Here is a 14,087-nt window from a genome sequence, read left to right as displayed (position 1 = left end):
TATATGAATTTTATTTTACTTTATTTATAAAAATATCAAGAGATTTATTTATACAAAAATCAAGTTATTCTTATTATTTGTCATTTCTTATTTATTTTATGAAAATATATTTTTTGCAAATTTAATTATAAATTGTCATTCATTATTTATTTATTTATTCTAAAATTTGACTCATCAAATCAGCATAATTATAATTCAACTAGTTAAACCACATTGACATAATTTCTTTTTAGACATGACCTCTTTCATTGTTTGAAATTATTATTATTATTATTATTTTAATTTGGTCAGGTTCACTAGGTCATTGTGTTGAGCTCTACTAATTTATTTTAAAACTAAAATTTTAAAAATTATATTTAAGTTAGACGTAATCAAAACTAAAAATTAAATCTTAAAAACTAAATGTCACTATAAACCGAACATTAATTATAATTTTAAAATATTTTGAAATTTACAACTATAGTATATTTGACTTTGATTTAGAATAACTGAAAATTCAATTCAAAAGTTAACCAAAGTATAGTTTTTTTTTTTCCATTTCTATTAACATTTTCCATTTGTGGCAGTGAAGAAATTAAATGCAATACGAAGGGCAGTGCACTTAGTTGTCACATTCTTTTCAGTTATTGCTCTTTAAAACTGTATCTTTTTGTGTTCCCCACACAACACTGTTTCTCTCTCATTCTAGTTCTCCATGTTTTGACCGTTGTTTTTCTCAACGTCTCTCTCTGAGATCAACGCCCCCATTCGGAGGTATGCTCTTCCATTCAATGCTTCACACTGTTCATCTCTACGCTTAATCAAACCGTGCTTAGCATTTTCTCATTCTGCATTTGTCAACTCTTCACAGCAAGAGAGTGAGTGAAGCTGCATTCAGCTGTTGCTGAAATTGGTACCTTTCATCTCTTCTGTCATCTTTTCTCTCTGCAGATGTTCTTCATACCGTTTCTGCAATTTCCGTAATCGTATTTATGTAAATCTTTAACACCGTTATTTGCCCCCAGTTCGTGATCTGAATACGGTTTTTCTTCCTCTTCAGATTATTGAGGATTGTTTTAATGTCCACCCTTTATTATTTTCACTTCAAGACGTGTTTCTGTTGGAAATTTAGGGTGCTTATATCTCACCTTTGCCCAAAACAAAGATTCCCAAATCAAAAGTTCTATGCTTTCTTAATGTCTCCGCATTGTATCCTACGGAAAGCATAGAGGAATCTCCATTACTTGTTTCTATGGGTTAAATCTATATTTACATTGCATTGCCCTACTTAGTCTTGATAGCAAAGAAAAGCATCTATCTTTATTTACCCTGATACATTTCTTTTGGTTATAATAATGTTTAATTTACTTTCTTATTATTTTTTTTCACTCCAATTCAATTTTTATGGCATTCGATGTATATGTTGAATTAATTTTCCTGTTTCTGTGGACAGATTCGATAAGATAAAACTCCGTCCTTTGATATTTATATTCATTTTAATGCAATCCTGATATATTCATAGGAAAGGCATAGAGAAGAGATGGGATGTTCTCAATCAAGGTTGGATGATGAAGAGGCAGTGAAGCTTTGCAAAGACAGAAAACATTTCATCAAACAGGCTGTTGAGCAAAGAGCTCAATTTGCTACTGAGCATGTAGCATACATTCAGTGTCTGAAAAGGGTTTCAGCAGCACTGTTAGATTACTTCGAAAGCGATGAGTCGCACCATTTGCCATTAGATTCATTCATAAGCCCACCTTCCACACCTGTGAAGAAAACCAGTCCTCTTGGCTTCATTCCCATATCATCAAAATCCTTCAGCCCAACAAAAAATGAGTTTGATCCCAAAACAACTTTGAAGGTGAATTACTTAAGGCCGGGTGGTACTCCAGCAATTTCAGTTGAGGAAAGGCCTCAAATGCCGGAAGTGGTTCGGGTCGAAACATATTATCCCATGCACCAGTTTGGCAATGATGGTTTCTTTCCTATGCAATCCTCACCTATGAATTCCTCAATTTTTGCTTATTCTCCCAATAATAGGCCTAATATCCCTCCTGCTTCACCTCAATCTTCCCTATGGGAATCATTTTGGAACCCTTTTTCATCATTGGACTATTATGGTTACCCCAACCAAAGTAGTTTTGACCAGACTGGGATGAGGCAGGTCCGAGAAGAAGAAGGAATACCAGACCTGGAAGAAGATGGAACTGAACAAGAGGATTTTGTTGAAAAGGGAAATGTAGCAGAAGTAAGTGCCAAAATTGATGTGAACTCGTCCAAAGAAGAAGTCACGGTTGAAGATGTTGATGAACCCAAGGAGGAAGTGGAGGGAAAGGTTGCTGAAACTGGAACTGTGAATGAAGTCACAGAACAAGCCAATGGCGGTGAATGTTTTCAAGTATCTAAAGCTCAAACTGCTGGTCAGGAAATGGCAACTGGTAATCAAGAAGCAAAGGAAGACACACCTGGTTTTACTGTTTATGTTAACCGAAGACCAACAAGCATGGCTGAAGTGATCAGGGATCTTGAAGCTCAATTCACAGTAATCTGCGATGCGGCTAATGATGTCTCCGCATTGTTAGAGGCCAAGAAAGCTCAGAATTTATCAGCATCAAATGAACTGTCAGGTTAATTTACATTTTGACTTTGTTTCAAGTGTTGTTGTTTGTTATTGCATGCTCCATTTCAGTGTTCTGATTTGTAACTCGAGCCTCAAGTTTCAGGAATAACTTTCGTATTTGCTCTGTTATGTTGTAGGAACCAAATATTTGGCAATGTTTGAGAAGTATTAATAACGTTTGATTTCTCAAGATTGCAATTTTATTTTCATTTCCCATTTCAAAAGTCAATCTACCATAATATAAAATGTATTTGTCTTACATAGAAAAAATCTTGTTCCCAAGTTTACATTTGATTTTTGTGCCTCATTTTTCTTTCGCTCATACCTATTCGGGAAATTTTCAAGAATATAAATTTGACTTATTTTCCTTTTGCAGCATCAAAATTGTTGAACCCAATAGCGCTGTTCCGCTCAGCTTCCTTACGATCATCCTCATCAAGAATTTTAGTGAATTCTTCAGACACTACGGATGAGGATTTCGAAGGCACCGATGATTCATCCGAGGAAGATTGTTTGTTTTCTGTTAGTCATCAATCAACGTTAGACAGGTTATATGCATGGGAGAAGAAACTCTACGAGGAAGTCAGAGTATATTACTGAATTCTTCCTTTAGTTGCATATATTACTTGACATCTATTCTTGAACTATTATTAGACCCATATTCATTGTAAAATTATTTCAATAAAATTCTCAGATGACATGCTTTGGTACAGATAATTGCTGCTTGAAATATAGCCTGTTGAAACTAATATCCATCTGGTCGTCAATACAAATTTTCTAAACCTTTTACTGGCTATTGTTCAATTATCAATAAGCTGCTATGTAGACAATCGTTTATGGATGAAAAAATTAGTATTCACTCATGAGTTTGTCAATCTATCTATAAACATTACATTTGTGATGGTTAGTACTAAATTCAAATTACATTTAAATAAGATTTCAAAGTACTTATTTAATCATCCAAGAGGTTTAGCTCTAGGTAATATGAAAAATCGTAATGCCTCTAATTGACAAGTATACATTTTCCTATAGATGTTTAATGGGTATTGAAAAGAAATCACACTGGAGGCCAACTTACCCTTTAATTTAATTCTGTAATTTTTTTTCAATCTCTCATTTAGTTGAATTTTTTAGATAATTATTATTACAGGTCGTGTTGCTTATGATTGTATACAATTTTATAATGGGAAACTTAATGGTATGCTCACTTTCTTCTTCAACAGTCTGGAGAACGTGTTCGAATCGCGTATGACAAGAAATGTCAGCAACTCAGGAATCATGATGTAAATGGAGAGGAACCCTCTTCCCTTGATAAAACAAGAGCAGCCATTAGAGATCTACATACCCAGATAACAGTTTCAATACACTCAGTTGAATCTATTTCCAGGAGAATTGAAACTCTAAGGGATGAGGAGTTGCATCCCCAGCTTTTTGAACTGGTGCAAGGGTACGTATGAAAGTCATTATTCCATATTCTAGATGAACTTTAAAACTCAAACTTCTGCCACAATTCAAAGGATTTTAACTGTGAATATTCCAATTTGTTCTGTATGTCCCTTCTGTATGCTAATAATGCTAGTCTTTGTCTGGTAATAGTACAGTTAGTTAATGTTAAAAATGATCTACTTATAATTAATTTTACTCTGTATAATAGAGCTATCAAGTTTACAGAGCATGTACTTAACTTTGTCTATGCAGTAGTAGGGCATAAGGTCATATATCCATTTTTTATGCAAAAACTTCGATCACGGGCTTCTTGTCTGGAGAACGAGTATGGCTATGCATGCAAGAACGCTTTTTGTGCAACGTATCAAATGCATGTCATTACAAATAAAGTATCTTGTATGCTGATTTAATGTACAAACTAACAGGCTTGCCAAGATGTGGAAAGTGATGGCAGAATGTCATCAGGCACAGCAGAGAACCTTAGATGAAGCCAAGATTCTTCTTGTTGACACTGATGCGAGAAAACAGTGTGCCACATCACTAACTGATCCACAAAGGCTTGCTCGTTCGGTCTCCAGTCTTGAAACTGAACTGAGACATTGGCGAAACACCTTTGCATCGTGGATTAGTTCTCAAAGATCCTATATCCATGGTCTAACTGGTTGGCTTCTAAGGTGTGTGAGATGTGAGCATGATCCGTCAAAGCTAGCATGCTCTCCTCGTAGGTCTAGTGGCACACATCCATTATTTGGACTTTGTGTTCAGTGGTCAAGGCGTCTAGATGTCCTTCAAGAAACTGCAGTACTTGATGGCATAGACTCTTTTGCAGCAGGCGTAGGGTCCTTCTATGTACAACAGTCAAGAGAAGAAACTCGAAGAAATCAAGTTGGATCAAAAGAACATGATGAGAATATGAAAATGGTGGAAGTTGGTCATGTTGAAGAAGTGATGAGCACTGAGAAATTGGCTGAAGTTGCTATGGAGGTGCTCTGTGCTGGTATGTCAACTGCTATGAGCTCAATGGCAGAGTTTGCTGTTGATTATGCTGAGGGATACAATGAAATTGTTAAGAAATGGGAGAATGTGAACTTGCAGCAGATTTCTTGTGGAACTGATACATAGATATAGATAGAGATGGGTTACATTTTTTGGTTCATTTAAATAGTTTAGCAGAGGGTTTCAGTGGAAGTACTTTGTTTAAGGATAAATATAGATGAAAGGAAAATGAAGGGGAGGGAAAGATTTTATGCCAATCTCTCACCATTGTTAGAGAATTTTTATAGTTTGGGGAGGGGAATGAGAAATTTTCAATGTAATGCTCAAGACCGACCCTCTTTGTAAGTTTAAGAACATTTTGAAGCTCTCTAATTTGGGGATCTTAAATACTCAAACAAGAGAGGAAAGTTATTAGTTTAGTCCGTTTTTCCTACTTTTTGTTTTTAAAAACAGTTTTCTAAACTACTTTCACACTGTAAATTTAGTTTCTCTTTAGCGAAGTTGTATTTTAAAGTATTATAAAAGGGAACCTGAACAATAAGTTCGAATCCTACCTAAGTTAGTATCCACTGAATGGTGTTCTTAAACTCAATTCAGATGGAACTCAATTGGTAATCCAGGAATGTCTGGATTTGGTGTTGTTATTAGGGGATTTGAATTCCCTTTGGGTTGTTGAATATGTTTGTCCTTGAAGTATTACTACTAACCCACATGCAGACATCAAAGCAATTTATCATGAACTTGATATTGCATGGTTTAGAGGTTTTTGACAATTGATTTGTGAATCTGACTCTTCTGTCTTTACTCCATCTTAAAAGGTGTTTCAATTGCTCACCCTATTGCAGTTTTGTTTAGAAGTATAATATCCTTCGTGCATGGAGAGACAGAGGTCTCCTTTTTTCCACATAACGCTAAAAGAAAGCAATTTCATAGGGAGTGAAATCCCTTGTTTCTTTTATGGTCTTTGATGGTTCTCTGCATTATCTGCAATTGTTCGATAATTTCATTGGCATTATATTTAACTTTGTAAATCTAACGACAACTAATAGAAGTTTTGTGTGGAGGAGTGGTGACTGTCCATGTATGATCTGCTTGAAGAGCATCTATCTTATCTGTCATGGCTTTAAGTCAACAATCACTCTTTGTAGCCTTAAGATAAGAAATGAGCTTAGAAATGGTAGATATAGAAAAGATAAAATGATGAAATGAAGGTGAGAAAAGATCATAGCAAAGATAATGTTGAATACAATAGTGAATACTCGGATGAAGATTGGTTGAAGTGGATGGATGTGAAAGTGTGTGAAAATCTTTCAAGTATGAAAGTGATTGTCATTGGTGGTTGTTGGATTAATGCTGGTAGAGCTTGACATTACTGAGAGGAGAAGATAACATCATAGGTTTAATCAGTAGTAGATTGTTGTTCATTCTTTGAAATTTTTTATTCATTTGTTATAATAACATCTGAGCTAAACTTTTGAATAACAAGTTCTTTGAATTGAACGGAGAGTAGGGGTGATAAACCGGATAAATTCATTATTGGCCTTTAAAAAAGGGTCAGGTTGGATTGAGATGCCATAATATTACAGGTTAGAATGAAAAGGGAGCTTTTAGCAGATTATTATTATTGATAATAGATTTTAATTTAATCAATTTTATCTAAAAAAAATTTAAGAAAATAAATAAATAAATTTATTTGAAATGGGTAAATTTTACACTTTTTTCTTTTTCAAATTTCTATTTAGACCCACGAACCAATCTGTCCCTTTTGGACCTTTAGAAAACAAAATACAAATCTACGAAAGTATTTTTAATACTAAATTTATCAACTCAATTTAACAAGCGGATTTCACAAATCTAGCCTAATAAAAGAGCCGTAGGCTTATCCACCCCTAGTCATCATTAATTTCCGACAACTCAATAGACAATGGTAATTTCCCATTATCAATCAGTTTAACACTCGTGTATACAACAATGGGCCTCATAACTAGAAAATTAAAATGAATGGTAATTTTCCAATTTTGCATCTTAACAAAGTAGGAGATACTTGTTTTATTAAGGTTGGTGGGAGCCTTGTCTTTGTGATTGGAGAAAGATCTACGAACCAATGCAATTTCATTCATCGTAATCAAGACCACCATCATCTAACTCCAGTTCACCATCATCAAACGTAGTCATAAGTGTGAGGAACACAACAACTGCAACCAACTGTGCTACCACAAAATATTTGCCCTTCCTTTTGAAGGTTTTCTCCTCCTGTGTTTTCTCCCTTTTGGCTTTATTCTTAGGCTTCGAACCTAATTAAAAAAATGACAAAATCAAACTTCGTGAAGAGTCACAGGACATGAGAGTTTAAAATAGCAAATAGAAATTTTCACATAATTATTAATTTACTGTATGATGATAACACAACTTTATAAAAATTAAACTTAAAACTCGTTAATTTTACATAGACTAAATATATTTAAACTTTTTGTTTTATCACACAAAAGCACAAGATGGAGTAACATGGTCGCAAATCTAATCTAAGGAAACATCTGTCAAGTCAACCTCAATTGTTATTTGCTAGACAGCGAGCTAAACACTAATCTAGGCATATCATATGCAATGTTCTGCGAGTAGTGATTAACACATGTTTGAAATATAATTTAAAAATTATACAATTATTTCTTCATTCAAGGATGTAATAGATGTTTGAGTTAATTTATATATTATAAAATGAGAATAATTAACTTACTATTGATCCAAGGGTGGAATTTATTTTATCATTAACATGAAACCATTACCTAAAAATAAAATTTGAATTGAAGTTATGTAACAAAAACAGTAGATATAAAACATGGATTCAGTTAACACAACTTCATTTAGGAGGAACACCACATACGCCTCTCCAGAAAATATCATACCTGATTGACTTCTGGAAGCAGATGATGATGAACCAGTATGAAATTGTGGAACAGAGGAAGGAGATGGAGCAGCTTCTAGAAGCTCTGTTTTACATTGTTGCACATACCTAACCAAATTAGCATGCTCTGAAAACTTGATTCGTAGCACTGAAGATTCCTGATGGTACAACAATGAAGGATGCGGGGCTTAAAGTTTTCTCAAAACAACTGTCTGAGTGATTTCTAATAAGCAACCAGACGAAAAGGAAAAAATAAAAAATAATAACATATCTCTGATCTTCCTTAAGAAAGACCAGGAATCTCATAAGTATAAGAATGTAAGGAAACTTAGTACATAAGCTCAAAAGGCTTTTGTGTCAAAGTTAGTTTATTGCCCAATATCGGATGACGATTATAAAACATGTTTCTCCATAAGAAAACCAGGAATCCCAAATCAGCAATCTCTCATTTGCTCAGCCATCTCACTATAACAAGTAAAAGTTCCACATAGTGCACTTCATTGCAAATATTATATTATTTCTAGGTCTATTGTTATACAAGCTCCCATGCTTCTTACGCAAAAAAGATGAAGAGAAGTATTTATGATCATAAAGCCCCAAATACACCACATCACAGCATAAAACATCTCTTACTAGTAACAGGAATGGCGAAATTAAGGTTGGCTGTTTATTTCCAAATCTGGAACCGATTTTAGCCAGATTTAATACTCTTACTTTTAGGATAAAATCTTTTAAATATCGACTACAATTCCTTGAGAACAATCTTAGTCAATTGTTGTCATTCACTCTGCCAAGTGCGTATAAACATTTGTAAACACTTCATACTTGCACATCCCTCTTTCACCTAACTATCAGACTAATGTATTGCTTCTATAGAATGCCAAAAACATTTATTCTCATATTGAAAATCTAACCACATTTATGATACTTTTAAAGTGTAAAATGTAACCTCCATAACAATCCTTGTCCAATTTAATTGGGCAGTATAAACAAAGCAGCCAATAGAGTATCCATAACCATCTCAAAACAAACAATAGAAACACTGTTAATTAATATTAATACTTACAGGTAAAGTTTGAAGAACAGCTAGTCCATGTGCAAGAAAAATAGCATCCAAGCTTGATGGCCTGGATAAAGCAAATAAAGCATATGAATACGTCACCTGGGGGTGGAAGTTAATAAATTCTCTAAAATTGAAAAACAAACCAAAGTTTTTTCGAAAATGCTCTAACAAAAGACATGCTTACAACTTCGTGTACAACTCAACCAGAGGAAATCACCTGTTTTCAAGTAAGTAATTCTGTTCGCCTAAGTAAGTTGACAAGGCATCATATGCGGAGTTTGCTCTCTCGTAAATCTGTCCATCACTAATAACTAAGCATAGATGCCAAATTAAAGAGAAAATCACGCAAAAACAATAAAACTGCTTACTAACACACACACAAACGATGGGAAACCCTATACATTGGGTCAGACATGATCAAGATCCTTATACTGTCATATTGATGAATTACTTCCTCAAACTTAAAAAAAAAAAAAAATACATATGGATTTAGTCCCTCTTACATTTAAAATGTATTCTTGTCGAGGAGAGACCAAATCAACATTTTTTAAAGTTTAAGGACCAAATTCATTGATATGAAACAATAGGAACCTTGATCATGTTTGGTCGGAAGTATAGAGACCTCAAACACATGTTTCCCAAAATATGAAATCAACGAACATATAAACTGACCTCTTCTTTCTTTACTTCAGCGTTCTCAATAGTAATCCCATGTTTCAGCTTTACCCAATGAGCTTTCTTCCAATAGAGAATCTTCCCCAATGGCCACGGAAGATCAGAGTAATAGATGGTGTAAGCAGATGAACCTTCACCCCCTAACCAGAGCTCATAGGCAAGTGCATCAGCAAGCCAAGTCGTGAGAATTGCTTTCGTTGAAATCCACTCAGGGACCGTAGAAAACCCACTGTCCAAATCAGCAACACCAACATCTTTCTTCAAGCACTCAATGATACCCTCTTTCTCGTTGTTATAAGCCACGCAGTCACCAAACTCAAAGTAAGGAATTTGATCTAAACAAAACAAAAAATGCATACCCATAGGCAAACAAAGTAAAAAATAAAAAATTTATGAGATGGAAATGTGAACCCATAAGCCTGAAAGAAATTAAAAAGGGGGTTTACCGCTATGAGGGTTATTGAGGTGGAAATCCAAGTCGAAGGGAATTTGAGCGAATTTGAGATAGATGTATGCAGAGAGACATTCAGGGCAACCAGTTGGGAGACCAAAACATGGCTTACGCACCACCAGGGTGTTAATTTCCGCCATACATCAAAATCAAAGATTCCTCCGGGTTTAGCTTAGGGTTCATGTCCCTGTTTTTGTGTCTGATTTCTTGCTTTCTTTTCATTTTCTTTTACATGGGCCTGTTTGGGCAAAGATGGGGCCTGTTTTTAAAAATGGAATTTGATTTTGTTTTTGAAAAGTTGTAAAAATAAGAGACTTTACTTAAAGTTAAATTTAAAGATAATAAGAGTTTTTTTTATGTATGGTTCACATAAAAAGTAATATTAGTCCGCTTAAAAAAATAATAGCAATCACTTATAAAATATTTAAAATTAAAAAAAATCGTCATTCAATTCAATGTGTAATTAGATGATACTGTATTGGTAATGCATTTTTTTTCTAACATTCATGTCAAGTTATAATTAAATGATAATGTATTTTTCTTACACACTTTGAGTGAATACATTTTTTTTCCAAATATCTACTAAAATTGTTTAAATATGTTTTTTAATCTACCTGGTTTGACATATTTTATCTCAAATATTTGTCTAAAATGTTATTTAACATGAAAAAAAAAACATGGAGTTAAGAAAACAAGATGACCATATTCATTCATTAATAAAATTTAAAGACAAATTGAAACAAATTTTAATATGACATCAAAATTGATGAACTACAAACATATCTATCCGACTTAAGAGTCGGATAAATGTCGGTAAGAACAATATCTAATCCAAATTTAAAATTAAAATTATTTTATATTTTTTAATGAATTAACCAGTATTTTTAACCGTTTTTAAGAAGAAAAACATAAAATATTTTATGAAATAAATAAAATTTAATAACTCATTTAAATACAGAGGGGAGAACCCCAAATCATATCTACTTCTATTTCAGAAAGCCTTCACTTCTCTTCAACCCTCTTTCTCTCAAAAAATCCCCTCAGATTCACTACCACTAGAGATTCATCACCACCAGAGTAATCTACATGAAGAGTTCTACCAAAACCCCCATTCAATTTATCATAAGGGTGAGTTTAAAAATCTATTTTCTCTACATGTAACAATCTGTTTTCTCTTACATGCAAGTTCCTTTCAGCTTTGCATGTTGCTTCCATTTGTTCTTTATAAGATCTCCTTTGGTTGAGATCCTAATGATGTGTCTTGATCATCTTCTAGGCTTTTTTTCGTGTAGATAAAGTGATTTAATGTGTGAAGCTGTTTAGGAGAAAAAGAGTAAGTATTACAAGGTAAGAGAAGTTAATTTATATATAACAAATTGTTTTCTTTTACATGCAAACTCCTTTATGCTTTGCATGTTGCCTCCATTCATCTTCATGAAATTTCCTTTGGTTGAGGTTTATGTGTCTTGACATCATTTGGGCCTTTTCCGTGTAGATGAAGTGATTTAATGTGTGAAGCTGTTTAAAGAAAAAAAAAACATTGCTTGGTCAATAGGTAAGAGAAATTAATTTATTTTGAAATTTTGGGATCTAATTCTTGAATTTAAAAATAAAAATATGTGGTATGATTATTGTAGTTATTTGCTTTTTGTAATTTGAGAGTAGTTTTAAGAGAATGATGATTTTGATGAATGTTGTTGCTTGCAATAATAATTTGGGTACTGATATAATTAATTAATTTTGAGAAGAGTTATTTGCTTTGAACTATGAAAGTTTGATAAATGTTATGAGGATTATTTTGGTTGGTCATATTATTCAAAATGAGTGTGGTTTGAGATGGTATGGTGGATCTACTGGATTGGGAAAGTAAATGTGGTGGATAATGTATTAATATGAATTCTCTAAGTATGTATGGAAGAATTAGCCTATATGATTGGAAAGTAATGGGTGTGACATTGATGTTACAGTGCTAAAACTATCGTTTGAAGAGAAATATGGTTTGATGTTGTATGATAATTCTTTTTATAAGTCCCAAAGTACTCAGATACCTTGGTTTAAAGAGATTAAAATATGTGAACTTGGAAGGTGGATACAATAGAATGAATATGTTTGACTAGATGTTTGTATTACAATAATGTAGTGTTGAATGTATGATATTTGTATTTCTAGATTGTGGTATGCCTATATGATTGTTATATGTTAATTAGAAGAGGAGATTTTATGATGTTGAGAAAATACTCAAACTGTATAAAACATATTTGTTTGCTGCATTACTGGTGGGCAATAATGACTTCCATTGTATGCTATCTTTTACAATTACTTTTGTTTTCAAAAAACAATTAACCATGTATGAGTAAGTGTAAATGTTTTAGTCTTATGATAGTCAAATTAGTTATTTCTAGGATAAGTTTGACATGAAATGTTGTTTGATATAAACAAAATATATCGAGTTAAGATAACAAGAGGATCATATTCATTTATTTATAAAATTTAAAGACAGATAAAGACAAATTTTAATTTGTCATCAAAATTGATGAACTACAAACATATCTAATCTAAATTTAAAATTAAAATTATTTTATATTTTTTAAAGAATTAATCAATATTTTTAACTGTTCTTACGAAAAAAATATAAAATATTTTATGAAATAAATAAAATTTAATAACTCATTTAAATACAAATGGTAGGAATCCCATATCATATCTACTTCTATTTCAAAAAGCCTTCTCTTCTCTTCAACCCTATTGCTCTAAAAAAATTATCTCTTTTAAAGAATTACCATCACTAGAGTGATCTACATGAAGAGCTCTACCAAAACCTCCATTCAATTTATCTTAAGCGTGAGTTTAAAAATCTATTTTCTCTACATGTAACAATCTATTTTCTCTTACATGCAAGTTCCTTTTTTCTTTGCATGTTGCTTCCATTTATTCTTGATGAGATCTCCTTTGGTTTAGATCCTATTGATGTGTCTTGATTATTTTCTGGGATTTTTTTCGTGTAGATAAAGTGATTTAATGTGTGAAGCTGTTTAAAGGAAAAAGAGAACTCATAGGTAAGTACTACAAGATAAGAGAAGTTGATTTATTTTGAAATTTTGGGATCTAATTCTTGAATTTTAAAATGAAAATATGTTGTTTGATTGTTGTAGTTATTTGTTTTTTGTAATTTGAGAGTAGTTTTAAGAGAATGATGATTTTGATGAATGTTGTTGCTTGCAATAATAATCTGGTTACTAATATAATAAATTAATTTTGAGAAGATTTATTTGCTTTGAAATATGAAATTTTGATAAATGTTATGAGTATTGATTGTGGTTGGTACTATTATTCAAAATGAGTGTGGTTTGAGATGGTATGGTGGAACTACTGGATTGGGAAAGTAAATGTGGTGGATAATGTATTAATATGAAATCTCTAAGTATGTATGGAAGAATTAGCCTATATGATGGGAAAGTAATGAGTGTGACATTGATGTTATAGTGTTAAAACTATCGTTTGAAGAGAAATGTGGTTTGATGTTTGATGTTGTATGATAATTCTCTTTACAAGTCCCAAAGTACTCAAATACCTTAGTTAAAGAGATTAAAATATGTGAACTTGGAAGGTGGGTGCAAAAGAATGAATATGTTTAATTAGATGTTTGTATTACAATAATGTAATGTTAAATGTATGATATTTGTATTTCTAAATTGTGGTATGTCTATATGATTATTATATGTGAATTAGAATATGAGACTTTATGATGTTGAGAAAATACTCAAACTGTATAAAACATATTTGTTTGCTGCATTATTGGTGGGCAGTAATGACTTCCATTGTATGTTATCTTTTACAATTACGATTATTTTCAAACAAAATTTAACCATGTATGAGTAAGTGTAAATGTTTTGGTGTTGGGAAAGTCAAATTAGTTATTTCTAAGGGAAAATCCTAATCTAGGATAAGTTTGACA

General features: G+C 32.5%; 2 protein-coding genes across 4 annotated transcripts; one reads left to right on the top strand and one right to left on the bottom strand.

Annotated features, from left to right (window-relative positions):
- The first annotated feature begins 655 nt into the window (after nucleotides 1-655).
- On the top strand, nucleotides 656-5,460 carry LOC114176765 (nitrate regulatory gene2 protein-like). 3 transcript variants are annotated; one of them, XM_028061916.1, is made up of 6 exons: nucleotides 656-753; nucleotides 851-892; nucleotides 1,507-2,606; nucleotides 2,976-3,187; nucleotides 3,823-4,046; nucleotides 4,471-5,460. In XM_028061916.1, the coding sequence occupies exons 3-6, from the start codon at nucleotides 1,520-1,522 to the stop codon at nucleotides 5,165-5,167; spliced, it is 2,220 nt and encodes a 739-aa protein (XP_027917717.1). In that variant the 5' UTR covers nucleotides 656-753; nucleotides 851-892; nucleotides 1,507-1,519; the 3' UTR covers nucleotides 5,168-5,460. The 3 variants fall into 3 exon arrangements, with proteins under 3 accessions (XP_027917717.1, XP_027917714.1, XP_027917715.1); XM_028061913.1 differs by having other exon boundaries at nucleotides 1,502-2,606; XM_028061914.1 differs by lacking the exon at nucleotides 851-892 and having other exon boundaries at nucleotides 661-753; nucleotides 1,502-2,606.
- Nucleotides 5,461-6,835: 1,375 nt separating this feature from the next.
- On the bottom strand, nucleotides 6,836-10,384 carry LOC114175188 (mitochondrial outer membrane import complex protein METAXIN-like). Its single transcript, XM_028059952.1, has 6 exons — nucleotides 10,128-10,384; nucleotides 9,679-10,016; nucleotides 9,224-9,300; nucleotides 9,010-9,070; nucleotides 7,945-8,101; nucleotides 6,836-7,335 (listed from the first exon to the last, which is right to left on the bottom strand). The coding sequence occupies exons 1-6, from the start codon at nucleotides 10,270-10,272 to the stop codon at nucleotides 7,154-7,156; spliced, it is 960 nt and encodes a 319-aa protein (XP_027915753.1). The 5' UTR covers nucleotides 10,273-10,384; the 3' UTR covers nucleotides 6,836-7,153.
- Nucleotides 10,385-14,087: the final 3,703 nt, after the last annotated feature.

The sequence above is a fragment of the Vigna unguiculata genome, chromosome 3, assembly GCF_004118075.2.
Source record: "Vigna unguiculata cultivar IT97K-499-35 chromosome 3, ASM411807v1, whole genome shotgun sequence".
Lineage (NCBI taxonomy): Eukaryota > Viridiplantae > Streptophyta > Magnoliopsida > Fabales > Fabaceae > Vigna > Vigna unguiculata.
This window is presented reverse-complemented; position numbering and strand designations above follow the sequence as displayed.